The sequence below is a fragment of the Microsporum canis genome, genomic scaffold, assembly GCF_000151145.1.
Source record: "Microsporum canis CBS 113480 supercont1.2 genomic scaffold, whole genome shotgun sequence".
In the NCBI taxonomy this organism is placed as follows: domain Eukaryota; kingdom Fungi; phylum Ascomycota; class Eurotiomycetes; order Onygenales; family Arthrodermataceae; genus Microsporum; species Microsporum canis.
The window spans coordinates 1,634,026-1,648,072 of record NW_003299168.1 but is presented as its reverse complement, the minus strand read 5'-3'; the positions used below and the strand labels follow the sequence as shown (position 1 = coordinate 1,648,072).

General features: G+C 47.3%; 8 protein-coding genes across 8 annotated transcripts; 3 read left to right on the top strand and 5 right to left on the bottom strand.

Annotated features, from left to right (window-relative positions):
* Positions 1–518: 518 nt before the first annotated feature.
* Positions 519–2,332, bottom strand: MCYG_02060 (serine/threonine protein phosphatase 2B catalytic subunit; the record flags this gene model as incomplete). Its single annotated transcript, XM_002849080.1, has 4 exons — positions 519–1,430; positions 1,482–1,739; positions 1,801–2,132; positions 2,215–2,332. The coding sequence occupies 4 exons, from the start codon at positions 2,330–2,332 to the stop codon at positions 519–521; spliced, it is 1,620 nt and encodes a 539-aa protein (XP_002849126.1).
* Positions 2,333–2,907: 575 nt separating this feature from the next.
* On the top strand, positions 2,908–3,493 carry MCYG_02059 (conserved hypothetical protein; the record flags this gene model as incomplete). The annotated part of the gene is made up of 2 exons (XM_002849079.1): positions 2,908–2,923; positions 2,976–3,493. 2 exons carry the CDS (start codon positions 2,908–2,910, stop codon positions 3,491–3,493), a joined length of 534 nt encoding a protein of 177 aa, XP_002849125.1.
* A 767-nt stretch (positions 3,494–4,260) lies between these two features.
* MCYG_02058 (conserved hypothetical protein) lies at positions 4,261–5,371 on the top strand (the record flags this gene model as incomplete). Its single annotated transcript, XM_002849078.1, has 2 exons — positions 4,261–4,580; positions 4,666–5,371. 2 exons carry the CDS (start codon positions 4,261–4,263, stop codon positions 5,369–5,371), a joined length of 1,026 nt encoding a protein of 341 aa, XP_002849124.1.
* A 570-nt stretch (positions 5,372–5,941) lies between these two features.
* On the bottom strand, positions 5,942–6,509 carry MCYG_02057 (uncharacterized protein; the record flags this gene model as incomplete). The annotated part of the gene is made up of 3 exons (XM_002849077.1): positions 5,942–6,148; positions 6,199–6,305; positions 6,356–6,509. The coding sequence occupies 3 exons, from the start codon at positions 6,507–6,509 to the stop codon at positions 5,942–5,944; spliced, it is 468 nt and encodes a 155-aa protein (XP_002849123.1).
* Positions 6,510–7,207: 698 nt separating this feature from the next.
* On the bottom strand, positions 7,208–8,614 carry MCYG_02056 (extracellular lipase; the record flags this gene model as incomplete). The annotated part of the gene is made up of 2 exons (XM_002849076.1): positions 7,208–8,396; positions 8,466–8,614. The coding sequence occupies 2 exons, from the start codon at positions 8,612–8,614 to the stop codon at positions 7,208–7,210; spliced, it is 1,338 nt and encodes a 445-aa protein (XP_002849122.1).
* Positions 8,615–9,384: 770 nt separating this feature from the next.
* On the bottom strand, positions 9,385–9,717 carry MCYG_02055 (uncharacterized protein; the record flags this gene model as incomplete). The annotated part of the gene is made up of 1 exon (XM_002849075.1): positions 9,385–9,717. One exon carries the CDS (start codon positions 9,715–9,717, stop codon positions 9,385–9,387), a length of 333 nt encoding a protein of 110 aa, XP_002849121.1.
* A 1,519-nt stretch (positions 9,718–11,236) lies between these two features.
* On the top strand, positions 11,237–11,542 carry MCYG_02054 (uncharacterized protein; the record flags this gene model as incomplete). Its single annotated transcript, XM_002849074.1, has 1 exon — positions 11,237–11,542. The coding sequence occupies one exon, from the start codon at positions 11,237–11,239 to the stop codon at positions 11,540–11,542; it is 306 nt and encodes a 101-aa protein (XP_002849120.1).
* Positions 11,543–12,357: 815 nt separating this feature from the next.
* On the bottom strand, positions 12,358–13,928 carry MCYG_02053 (clock-controlled protein 8; the record flags this gene model as incomplete). The annotated part of the gene is made up of 2 exons (XM_002849073.1): positions 12,358–13,571; positions 13,640–13,928. 2 exons carry the CDS (start codon positions 13,926–13,928, stop codon positions 12,358–12,360), a joined length of 1,503 nt encoding a protein of 500 aa, XP_002849119.1.
* Between the last annotated feature and the right edge of the window lie 119 nt (positions 13,929–14,047).

Genomic DNA, 14,047 nt, shown 5'->3' with positions numbered 1-14,047 from the left:
CATTTATTCCTCATTGCAAAAAGATATTACTATTCGTGTTTTTAGTCTCTTGCTTTCTTTCACACTTCTACCCGGCATAGCAAGGATCAGAGAAGCGGTTAGCGGCAGGCACTAGGGAGCCGGGGTTAAGCTAGGCAATGGTATTATCAAATCCTTCTTGTTCGTGAGAAAATATTCAAGATTCATACAGGATATGCAACTCATGCATTTCTCCTAGTGGAATTTAAAGGGTCTTGGTATCATCACCGGGGAGTCATTCAATCAATTCAACAAAAGAAAAGAAGTAAAAGAAGCAAAAAGGACTCAGGTTTTCCGGGGGTCTGGGGTAGTAGACAAATAGCATGTGAATTCTGGGCGTGATACTGATGCGGCAGGGATGTCAGTGGATGGGATGAGATAAGAATAACATATCAAGATGATGTTTCCCGTTTGCGAGGTCTGCCAGATCCAGACGACCTAGAGGAAGAGAAATTAGCCTGGCTCGGTCTGGTTGATTATAGAAAACGAAGCGGTGAAACTTACATGCTAATTCTCCGGGCTACGTTAGTCAGATGCGTATCGTTCGCCGCCTCATGCGCGGCGCGTTCCAAGGCCTGCCTTCGATCCTCTTCAGCACGCTTGGTAACTTCTTCGTGGGTTGGTGGTAGTCTTTCGTTCTGCAGATCAACCTTCCGAGCATCCTCGAAGTTATGGATGGCCTGTTTGATACCTTCGGCGCCCAACATGAGGGTTCCTGCCGGTAGGCGTCCGCCAGTAGCTGTTTTGAGCTCCGTGACCCGCTCGGACTCCTCTCGAAGAACCTGGAACACGCGAGACAGACGACCAATGGCAAGAATCTTATTTTTAATAGCACGTCGTTTGAATTCGGTACTTTCTGGATCATTCGATGGAAGAGTTGGCGATGGCGGGGCCTCAGATGCTGACAACGGCGTCTCTTCCTCAAGCTCTTCTTTCGAGCATGTGTTGAGAATGGCAATAAGCATATCAGTGATTTTTTCTCCAACGAACGGTAGGGACCAGGTGAAGACATCCATGAAGTTGGGGAGCCAATAAGGATGAGGTGAGCAGTTAAACTGGCGTATGTTCATAACGTTGTTTTCGTACTTCAGGACGGCAGCTTTGTTATTGTAGACGTCGAGGTAGTTGGGTGCACTGAAGATGGTCATAACACTTGGGAATCCGGTGGTTCGAGTTTTGCGGTACATTCTGTATCCCGCATCTTGAGCCTCGTGTGCGCGAATAATCGACAGCAGGTTGTTCTTCTCGAGGAATGCACAGGCTGCGTGGTAGGAAAAGAAGTATGAACACCCTCGGACGTTATTATGGATGAAATGTTCGCCTGTTTTCTCCTGGCCAAAGTCTTCCAGAGGATCGGCCCACAGGATGTCACACATCAGTCCGTATGTTGGTGGTTCCCTGAAACGGTCAATCTACAATAGCTATCAGTATATAACCATTTTGAAAAAGGAGAAGGGACGTACGGTTTTCAGGTCTTCCAGGGTGTGCAGTTCTGGACTCAAGCCACCATGGATACAGAGGAACTGCTTGTTCATGATTGCGGCCAAGGGCAGAGCGCAAAAGGATTCTGTGCAAGCGTCATAAACTCGCTCAGAGTACTTGTGTTTACATTCCAACTTGAAGGTAAAGTAATCCGTGAGATGGCGACACTCGTGGTTTCCACGCAACAACCAAAGGCTGTTGGGATACCATATCTTTAAGGTCCATAGGTACAAGACACACTATAGAATATATATAAGCAAGGATCCAACACATCATACCATATGAACTCTTTTTTCTTACCTCGATGCTGAAATAACCTCTATCAACGTAGTCTCCAAGGAAGAGATATCGCGTCTCCGCTGGGTCTCCCCCCACTTCAAATAGCTTCATCAGGTCATAATACTGTCCGTGAACGTCGCCACAAACTGTAATAGGAGCATCCATCTCGAGCAGATTTGGCTCTGATCTGAGTATCTGTTCTCCAGTATTGATGATCCATAGTGCCTGTTCCTCCGTGAGACGACCTTCGCGGAAGAAGTGCTGTTTGAGGAACTTTAGGTCTGGCTTGGTGGGATCTTCACTGGACCAGAACTGCTCGTTCGTCGGTGTGTTGAATGCCGGTGCTTGCACCTCTATGATTGAACCGTCAGCCAAATGCGCCAGGCAAGAAATGTTATGTTGTATATGCAGAGGAAAGGGGGGATGTCAACAAACCCTTGCAGACTCGCTCCTGTGTGGATACCTGAGTGCCATCTTCCATAGTATGGAGGGTGAAGTCAATCTCAGGGACGGGCTTCTTCTCCGTGACCGCTTGCACCAGTTTCCCTTCCATGCTTTCTGCTTGTTCAACGGGTCTGATGGTGGCGCAGCCTGAGTTCTCGGTCAACCTGGGAGGGGTTACCGCACGATTATGCCTGTCACTCCTCGACCGTGATACGGGGTTGGCGAGGGGGGCGCAGCTCGAATGATGGGCTTCTCGGCGATGTTAGAGCTGGAGCATCCGTAGGTTATGAGCGTGAAACAGTCGAAGCAAAGGTCGGCGGCCAGGTTGAGGTCGTCGCGTGTCTTGGGCAGTAGTAGTAGGGCTATCGATAGTAGGCAGCGTGGGCTTTTTTTTTCCCCTTCTGATAAAATAGTCGAGCACACTAGTGAAGACCAGGGGTTGCTTGGCCAGGGAGCAATATTGAATTGACTGCTGTGTGAATATCGAGCGAACAGGTTGACGTACAAGCTGTAGTTGCTGAGATATGCAAATTATCTTGAGGTTTTGTCTTCCTGTTCAAAACTTTGCAAGAGTTGCTCGCTAAGTGTGGATGCTTACGTCGAGGATCTCATTTGCTGCAACTTGCCATCGCCAGTAACATCAACGTCAACAGAGAACTAGATATAGGATGCTGGCAGAGCAGGATGTTTGATTCAGAGAGTGAGTGATGTTGCAGGTCGGAGTCTTTTGGAGATAGCTGACGACGTACCAGAGCCTCATCCCATACTGGCGCAGATCCCGCTGACGGTCTCCCCGTTCATCTCTCTGCCCACGGCGACTACTCTGCCGTATACGTACAAGTCGATACCTTCTTCTCTCCCGCCGTCTGTGACAGTCGATGCCGGCGGCTCAGAGAAGCCTAAGTACGTCGTTTCGTCCAGTGGCCATGCTGCTCACCCGTCTGACATACTCGCAACCTGTCGGGCACTGGCAGACCACATGAAGAAGAGACAGTCAGACGGAGAGGCAGCCATACGGGAGTGGGAAGAGTCTATCAGACAACGGGACCTTGCTGAGAAGCGTCGAGTTGCTCCCGGATGGCTGGACCGGGAGGAGAAGTTGCTACAGCCTACTCATGTATCCGGACACGCTGCTTCAGCCGGGGGATCCCAGAGCCTCCTTGATCGGTCGTTGACAGAACAGGTGAATAAAGATACCGCGCCGGCCATGGAGCCGAGAAGTGATGGTGTCGAGCTGGATCGTGCTTTTGGCGGGCTTGGACTGAAATAATACCCCCGAACGATGCAGAGAACCAAAGGTCTGGTTCAAGCCATCTAAACTACGATAAAATCGCCAGTTACTATACGAGGTTATAGACATTCCCCGGTGTATTTCCAGGAAGCTAAACGGTCTAATAACCCAACTCCCTCCTCAACCGGATGAAGCTACTCAGCCGAAATTCAGGCTATTGAATTGTTATATCAACAACTTCCGACTACTACCGACTTGTCAGCCTGTCTGCGGTATTATCTCTCCGGACACATGCTCAGCACGCAATAGGATCTTATGGACGTGAAGTTAGAGCTCGTCTTCCCAACCACGTTGCCTGGTGAGCTGGTCTCAGACATCAAGACGCCGTCCCGAGTTCTTGGCCTTTGAGAACTTGACTTGGTATGGATGACCGCGGCAGTCAGTTTATACGGGTTGAAATCAGTTGTCTGTGATGTCTGTAGAGGCAGTGCCGACCCGGATATTTACACGACAAGATCGTGCTGAAGACTGACTTTCCTTAATGATGCATCGTGCGAAAGGCCTTTTACTGTTAAAATAGGTTAAATCTCTTCAAGTACAGTAAGTAGATAGTAAGACAGCTTTTTGTATTATATCGAACTTCTCATCGTCGTCATAGTAACTTAAAGTTTGATCTTATCATATCTTTTTTGTTCCCCTCAAAACGTCTTTTCTGTCCATACGTTTAAACAAGCAAAAGACACAACTCCAGGTTAACCATTGGAGCAGGCAAGGCGTCGATACGGAGAGTATCATTAATTGCCACAATGGAGATCCTACGCGAAGCACCGGATACCTCGTCGTTCATACCGCTCGCAGAGCACCAGTCTCGAACCCCTGCGTCCTTCTACTCGGGGCCACCAATTTTATACCACTTCAGTGAAAGATGTAGAGTGGTTATCCTCGAGCGCGATTTGTTAGCCTCTACAGCTTTGAACACTCTGCGTTCCTCTCCTGCAGCGGGTTCTTCAAATGGCTCTGCAGAGGGAGAGCACAACACCGCATCCGTCGCAACAGCAGAGGCCGAGGGGATCGCGGACGATAAAGAGGCGTCTCTCCAGGCTATCAATGTTTGGGTTACTTCTGAGTATGACTTCCTCTACGCTATTGAAGTCCCTATATTGAGCTACATGGGTTTCTATTATGTGGATTGTTAGGCTAATTTTAAGCAGGAAACTATTGCTCTTTTCAACCGAAACATCCAGTGGTATCGCGATACCATACCCATTAATCTCGCTACATGCAATTCAACGACTCCCGTTGCCAAGCTCCGCCGATAATGATTCTGTGCAGGGGCTATACATGCAGCTTGCCACCGGTGGTGGAGACGAGAGTATGGATGAAGATGCGGACGAGGAGAGCATTTCACTTACCATAATTCCTCTGTCTACTCCTTCTGCCCAATCTGCCGACAACTCTGCCACATCTGGCGCCAATGATGATCTAGAGGAAGATAAAAAGACACAGTCTCACATCGAGGCTCTCTTCGAAGCCGTATCCGCCTGCTCAAACCTGCACCCAGACCCTGTCGATCATGATGATGAAGATAGATACGAAGACGCGGATGAAGGTGAGGAATTCCATCAACAGCTCCAAGGTAGTGCGTTATTCCGAAGTGGTCTGATTTTCCCTGGAAACAACACAGGCGGTTTACCTCCAGCCCTCCCCGGAAGTGGTGGTTGGATTACTGCAGAGAATGCTCACGAGTATTTTGATGAGGATGGAAATTGGAAAGGGGGAGAAGAGGTCCCCTTGGGGGCCGGGGCTGGTACCGTGAGGCCGCGTGCAGATGACGACGTTGGGATGAATGAGGACGATGCTTCAGCTAACGAGAATGGCACCCCCGGGGACGAATCGAAGTGGCGCAGAACGGAGTGAATTATTCCTCTCTGGATTGTTATTCTGACCACAGACTCAGCATCCTCGATCATATGTGACCTTATCTTACAGATGAAGGTGGAAAGAGCTGATTGCTGTGGCTTCCGCCAGGATTCTTACCTTAGATGTCAACAATAACATAATATATCGAGACTTCATTATATGAACGACCCCCTGCTTTCTCCGTCACTTTACTCGCTTCAGGATAAGAAGAGGGTCTCGGGGTGTAGAGTACGATATCTAGTGGTTATCAAAGGCAACTCATGGAGCACATCTGGAATACGACAACGCTCTTCTCTGTGAGCAAACACAAAATTTGACCTTTTCTAATATTTACTCTTAGACCGTCACCATACCCTCGCACGCTACCCAGTTACAGTGAACAGTCCCATCCTCCACCTGGAAACATACCATCCACAAGCAGCTTTGTGTAATAGGCCTGTTTAAGTCCAAGCTGCTAATATCTGGATCCTACAAACTTGGACTTTGGATCAATTCCCCAGGTTATATCTTGATAGATTCCTCGAAAAGGGCATGGTATGCCTCCGTATGCTCCTCAGTTCTATTTGATCACGCCCGATGTGATGTCATATTCATACCGGCGAAACCGATAGGCGATACCCTTCCGGCTGTCCCCCATGCCTTAGTGGATACCGCAGGGGTTGGCTGATCGTCATACCCTGGAGTTAGGAAAGTGTTTGCTAGAAATGCCGGTGATGGACGCTGCAATGTTGTATCCCTATCTCTAGAGGGCCTGCTATTCTCATAATTGGAATCCTATATCTTCATCAGTCAAAGATTCATCTTCATACTACGATTTAACTCACCTTGATTTCACTGGGGGCCCTTTTGATACATCCGACATCAAGATTATCAGGTTGGGGTACGGGAGCTGGAGCGGATGGCCAAAAAGTTCTGAGTTGTATATCGGAGACTGCGCAGGTGTTAGAATGCGTGAGAGCGATAAAACGACTTGAGGCTTACCATGCTCTCTTCTTACCGCCCTGTTTCTTAGGGGGGCACTTATTGAAGACGGTAACTCACAGCGAGACACCATGACTATTGTGAATACCACGAAGAATATTGCAAATATCAATAAACCCAAGAGGACAAAGCTATAGACGGATGTTTCGTCCATGATAGGGGACTAGGTAACGGATCGGGTTAATCCTGTTAAGTATTATCAACGAAGCTGGGAAGCCAGGTACCAACAGGCGCAAAGATTAAATATCATATACGTGAGTGACAAAATGCTACTATATATCTCTGGGATGATAGGCATGCATATCTACATTCTATCTACTCAAGGAGTTTGCAGGATCATATCAAAATAACTAGCTACACAAACATATTTGAAGATCTAAATATAACCGACAATAGCAATCTACAAGGTAATGTCGAAGTATAGTTTTGTTTATACATTCGTACTGATATGATCTGCCAGCAGATACAGCAAACAAGCTGACCTATGACTAGAAATAGCAGGGATAGAGGCGATATATGTAATGGCAACGATGGAAACAACTAGAAGCAAAGGACTCATCATATCTAACTCTCCAAGCCAGGCAGAACCGCTGTATGGTCTCATTTTCACTCTAGCTTGAGTCATATCTCCCAAGAGAGTAGTCATCTCAAGTACTGATACATTTCCAGAATACATGTGGCCTGCAAAACCTGGTTTCTATAAGCTGTGTATCATCTAATTAACTCGTTTATCCTAACGCCATTCTAATAATAAGAGTTTATAGGAAATGGTCCCAGGTATGTAGAAGTATAGCAAGCGGAGAAACATGTAGGTAGGATAACTGATAAGCACGCAAACAGAGCAGCCAGTCCTCAGAGAGGTGGAACAAGAGCAATCTCAGTACTCATCCTCGGCCCCACAGGCTTCCCCAGGAGGTCCAGCAGGTTATCAATGATAGCCTTAGACATCACTTGCAGAGCACCCGGCTGAAGCAGTGTCATTAAGATGGTGGAAGTTTTACACTCTTTCTCCAGGGTAATCCCGTCCAGACGGTCTCTTAGCCACATAATCGCCTCTGGGGCGCCGGTAACAGCCAAGACGGTGTGTATAGATAACATATCCCTTTTGTAGTCGATTGTAGCTCCAGCAGAACAATATTTTTCCACCAGGGCGTCTGTGTCGGCTATTGGGCTTATCTCATCGTTGACCGATTTGAGAATCAGAACAGGCGCTTTGGGTATTCCTTGAGGTAGGGCGTTATGGTCAAGAATCATCTTTACCCTTGGGTCGGCGAATAAGCCTGACTCTTTCCCTCCTCTAAAATAACCGAATATATCCTCCCGTCTAAAATCCAGGGAGACTGCTCCCGAACATTTTTTCCCGGCATTCAAGAATTTATCTCGTAAATGCGGCACAAGGTATGACTTGAGAATAGGCTGCATATATTTATATTCCTGCGAAAGGCCGAGAACACCAGAGACAATTATCCCAGCATCAAACCCTTCATTCAGACTCTGTAGAGCTGTGGTAATACTCGGAACGATGCCACCTAGCGCTACCCCAACAATATTCAGCTCTGGTGCGTATGATGGATGTAAATCAGCAGCAAAGCCACTGGCAACGCTCCCTCCAGATGTTCCCCATAGGCCTATTGCTGCGTTTGGATCCACGCCAGTAAATCCCGAAGATGCAAGAGTAGCTCTGATTCCGTCTAGTGTAGCGTAACCGGCACGCCAGTGAGCTAAGAAAGCAGCCTCGGGCCCCTCATAGTCAGGAATAGTGACAACCCATCCATTCTCGAGGGCCGCTGTGATGAGAAGCAACTCGCTTTGTATTACAATCGTTCCAAACTCGCCACCTGGGTCGGAGTTGAGTTGGAGGGCATACGAAGGAGCACAATTAATGAAAGCCGCATCTTCAACCGCTTGGTAAGACAGAAGTTTCGACATGTTTGCATTATGAGGTATCAAAATGGTCGAAACGGTGGCCGTAGGCTTTCCAAATGTATCAGACGAGCGGTACAATATCTGGTAGGTACCAGCTAAGTCGATTGGAACAGATCTGAACAAAGCAATGGGGAAAGGAGGTATTCGGCGTCTCAGTATCGTTCCTGGTTCGGCATCTTCGTACCTTGGAGGAGGACGGTAAAAGGGGTCTTCTGTGGGTGAAAGAGGGGCTTCCTGAGATAGAGGGAGTATCACAGGTTCGATCAAATCTGCATAGGAGACAGAGTTAAGTAAGAGAAGATACAGCAATAGGAGAGCCTGAGGAAGAGACATGTTGCCTCTCTTCCAACTTAGGTTGGGAGGAGAAAGATAATCGATCGTAGAACAGCAGTGTAGGGTATATCAGGAAAGAAAAGTATTCATGCTTCCAAAGCCATGATATATAGGAGAGAGAGATCAGTTTATAGAGTCCATCGAAAGGAAGCAGATATAGATCTCTTCCGAGAGAAGTTCCTGGGTAATCAATTGTTCCTGGTTCCATGTTGGCGGAAGGCGTGATAAGCCTGTTGCTCCTTTCTACATTGGCCGGTTGTAGTGCAAATGAGATATTCTGCATGACAGAGATTGCCCTGAGCAATGTATTAAATCTACCAAACCATCCCCGAAGGCTGGTTGTATTCTGAGCATCTTCTTATATCTTCTAAGACGTACGATATGACTAATCATTACAATACCAATATTACACCAAATACGCGCCACATTTTGAATATTACCGTAAACACATGTATTTGAACAGTAAAAGCACGCACATTTTATACAACAGCAGCTAAACAGATCATCTTGTAGAAGAGATGAGGGCTTTGAAGTTGAGATAGAGGCGAAATCAACCCTCTGACATCTTACTCTATATCCAGACATCTATCAAATTGTCCATTATTTAATTCTTGCATCACCGACTTTGTAAACAGGATCAAGCTTAGTCATGTCGATCCAAGTATAAAAACGAAAAAAAAAAACGACTTTCGTTTTTATATATTTTATATCCATGAGATTGTTTGGATGATGTGTGATTTAGTTCGGCTTGCAACAAGTCCCAATATAAATTAATACAGGTCATCTTCGCCATCTCCATAAGCATCCCCTTCCCGTCGCTCTAGTAAAATCCGTCGGACTGCTATGTTGCTCTCTCCGTCGCATAGGATTGGCGTCTCCTGTGGTCGTCTCTTATTCTCGTCCTCGTCTTCTTTGTCAAGCCATTTTTGGGCTTTCAGAATAAGTTTGTCTGAAATTCTTTGGATTGACCTATACCAAGGGGCGTTGCCGTGTACCTCATACTCGCACATGCTATCTAATGCGGTCTGGGTGGGGCTTAAGATATCATCTCGCAGTCGACCAGTATCAGGATGGAAGTATTTAGAAATTCCAAGTGAAGCCATGTTGTTTAAGGGATGATGCATGTGAGAAGACAGTTGAGATGGTGGTGTTTCTATCTCTCTTGCTTCTTGCAGAGGGCTATGTATAGCTGTGTCTGGGAGTGTTGAATCGCCCGATACATGCCGTAACAGCTGTATATCTTCTCCATCGTCGTCGTCACCCAGGCCGGGCCCTTCCAGTGTACAAAGTCCTCTGTCTGCCTCTATGTCTATGCCGGGGTACCTGTTGTGTCTGTTTCTTCCTTGATATCCTCCACCTCGCTGATATAACGCAAATAAAATCCATTCCGTCATCGCCGTTGGTGAAATATACTTCCAGAAGATGCATATAGCCACCAGAACGTATACGATTAGGGCTGAAATCGGGATTAAGTCGGCCATGAAGGTGGAATATTCGAGATGCCCGTCTTGCCCTATCTGTGACTCGACGTCGCGGTCCTCAAAGGACGGAAAAGCCGGCAAGAACATCGATATGTATCGAGCGAGTAAAGAGAAGCTGCCCACACTCTGTGGCATCCTCGGTGATGCTCTTTGCCTTAGACGTGATCGTGCTAGATGTTTCCGCGTGTAGGCGTTGGTTGTGACTCCTCGTTGCGCTTAGGAACTTGCCGGCAAGCGCAACATATCAAAAGTGACAAAGGGCAAAGAATGGAACTGGATATACCAACCAAGGCACAGCACTACGTCTATTAAGAGTCATCGCCAGTCCTCAACCAGACATAGCAAGAGGTTGATTCTTTTCTCATCCTAGGGAAGGAGATGCTGCCACTATGGTCGGCTTTCCAGGCCTTGACTAACAGAGGACAGCTGGAATTACGACTGGCTGTGGTGCATACGAAACTATTGATCTCAATTTCCTGTACGTCATCGTGCTGGATAATAGGGAGAATCTGAGAGAAAGATACACCCGCGCAGCTAGCCCCTTTTCAGCGTTCCGTCTCAATGGGGTTTCTTCGATGGCAAGGGAGGTCTTTTGCTCTACAGCAAAGCTGCTGCAGCATCTACTACACTGCATATATTGCATTGTGATATCCTTCCTTTGCTCAGGGGTCATAATACCGTTGTGTTTGATATTCAGGACCGCCCTTTGAGAAGGTTCTTTGGTGAAGTGACATCACCGTCTTCTACTCCCTCATTCCTTACCATGGCATCTCTATACCATCAACCAGAATTCCCATCTATGACTCCTTATGTGGCAACAAATTGGGACATAAAAGGCCTCTCCTCGACCCTTTTCCTCCCCCTTTCCTTTTCTCTCACCATCACTCACAAAGCAAGCGTGGACTCCAAAAACCACACACCCATCGAGAAACAGCCACCAAAGCAGACCTCCAAGAGCTCCTGCATCTCGTTTTTCAAAAACACACGACCACCGAAGCACCGCTGCTGTCCTTACAAAGGACATAAAAACATATTTATATATATATAAATACAAACTCCCACGGGGCAGGGTAAGTAACTTCCCCATATTAAGATAACTCTCATCTTGAAAGTGCTCCTGACTGTTCCTGCAGCATCCGAAATGTCTGCCAACAACACCAACAACACTCCACCGGCGTATCCAGCACGCGTCACTTGGATCCTGCGGCCAATCAATTTGGTCATGATCAGAGACCCGGCCATCAACGGAGGCCGTACTTTCTTCGTGCCTCTGGTACCACCACCGCCGCCACCACCACCACCACCACCACGCCGCATAAGTCTCATTATGCGGCCAATCGGCATGGTCTTGATAAAAGACCCCAACATCAACGGAGGAGTTTCGTTCCTCGTGCCGCTCAACGACGGGTACCCGCCGGCACCGCCGCCTTCCCTCGCCGGGGAATAAGCCCACTGGGGCTGGCCACCGGGCCAAGGGAGGAAACGGGTTTGCTTTTGGAGTTTTTTGTTTTTTTATATATCCTGTATTATTAAAATCATGTATCTTATATTTTTGATATTTTGGAAAAAGCGTTCCAAGGGCAGGATATCTGGCAAGTTATGAGCTGCCTTATATTATACGGACTTCTGCCCTTGATATAAAAATATTATCATAATTATAAAAGCTCAATCTACTTATCCACTGTAAGCATTTGTAGTTATATACGCCCAAGAGCACACTCTGCACCTCTATCCGATAGTAAATAGAGTATCTGGCAGTTAAAGTATGCTCCGGAGTCGGCATAAAAAGAGCAAGACACAGTATATATTCATCTTCTGATAGAAACATATAACTAGTTATTTCTCACCGTTAACTAGTGGTTCTTATAAGATTACTACTTTCTCTCTACATGACCTACGTGCAAAGAGATGGTTGAAAAGCAGATGAAATGACTTGGTTTATGATTCTACCAAAAAACCATTCAAGCATGTCCCACTCCAAATTCAAACGCCCAAGTTGACAGAATTGCAATATATATGGCAGCCAATATACAGTACGAGCATGGTATGAAGTCACAAAAGAAACAGCAATAAGAAAAAAGGAGGCTAGATCAAATCACATCGCGAAGTAAAGCAAATCATTCAGGTTTTTGAACGGTAAGGGGTATAAAGAAAAAAAAGGAGGCTCAAAGAGATTAGAGCAAACATACGCGGTAAAGCAATAGATGCTAACCGTACAGGATAGACATTAAATCATCTCAGAGGGATAGGTTTACAACTTTTTCAGCCGTCCATCTCAACGTCGTCTTTTTGATTTGGTACTGGAATAGGAATCTTGCGGTCCAAGTCCTCCTCAAAAGGAGGTGGTTGAGGCATGTTGTGTGCGTTAGTGTTGTTGGCGGACGGCTTCGGCCGTCGTAGCGTATCACACCAGTTCTCGGCGCTGACTAATGTGTCGTTTACGACTTTGCTGACTTGGCCCATCATATCGAGGCCTTCTTCAGCTAGTACGAGCACACGGAAAGCTCTTGTCCTCATGTCGGATTCCGGAGCAGAACCCTCTGATGGTACATTTGAGTTGAACGCGATGCGGAATCGCTGAGGCAGGGATGTGAGGTGTCTTCGGACAAGGTTGCGAGCGTTTTCTGGCAAAGCTCCGCCGGCGTACTTGGATACAACGTCAACAACCATTTTTAATGTTTGCAGGACGTCGCCTTTGACCTGTTGGATCTGCTGTGAGAGTACCGCGGGGCTCCGCTGGCTATCCTCGTTGTTTGTCTTGTTTTCTGCACCGGACTGGTTTGACGAATCCCAATCCCTTAATGCCTCCTTGAGACTAACCACAGACGTCCCAATCCGGGTATTCGCCCATTGCAGCCAGGTGAGGCAGTATGTCAAGCTTCGCAACGACTCTTCGCTCATTGCTACTCCGAGGCCCGAGGTGGATATCATAAGACGGTTTTGCCAGGAATATTGGCTCTGTGGCTGTTGGGTTTGCTGATGTTGTTGGTTACCCTTGTGCAGCTCTTCATATTTCGGAGAAGAAAGATTATCGTAGGGAGGTAGGGGTTCAGACGAAAGGGTTGACGACCGCCTTGAGTGACTAGTTCGGAGATCATTCATGCCTTTCTCAATGTCTGCAGTTTCCGCTGCTTGGTCGTGGTTGGAGTTGGAGTTAGTATTGGACTTGGAGCTAACGCTCTCTCTGCGCTGTAGAGCCCAACGGAGGCCACCTTCGACTCCTGTCCGCCTGCCAACCGACCCCACGGTATTCACAACTCGGGGACCAATATTTCGTTCAATAAACTCGGCTCCGTACTTGAACTTGGGAGAATATGTTTTGGAGGACGTGTAGACAGACATGGAACTGTTTATTGCGGAAGATAGGAGAGGGTGTGATGTAATGAGGGACAACAACGGCTCCGGTTCTGTTGTCTCTGGTGTTTGAGATGTAGAGTCGCTGGAAGGCCTTGTAGGAACAGGAGTATGTGTGTACTCTAGTTGAACAACGCATCATGTCAGAAAAAGGGTGTGAAAATAGGCGTCCATCAACGGGGTACCGTACCTGAGCGTAGCCCTTCCAGAGCTTGAGCAGCTTCAATATCGTCCATAGAAATAACACTGGTAGCGCGTCTAGAGCGAGTTTCACTGCCAACGCTGTCTACCTCCATATCATTGGCGTTTGTTTGATCAGCACCGGGAGGGTGATACTGAGGAGGAGGAGAGTCCGCCATGGCTTCCGGCTGCTGCTGCTGCTGCGGTGTATAACCAGGGAGAACTGACGAAGTACTCTGAGGCTCGAGCTGGTGGACGGAGCCCTGGTTCCCTCCATTAGGTGGAAAAGCCTGAAGCATCGTTGAGAAGTTATCTCATGTCCCAATGACAACCTGAGGGATACGCTGTTTGCGGGTTGCACGTGAAAACGAAAGCCTCTCTGTTCCTTGGCGACGGGATCTATATTAAACCGTCAAGG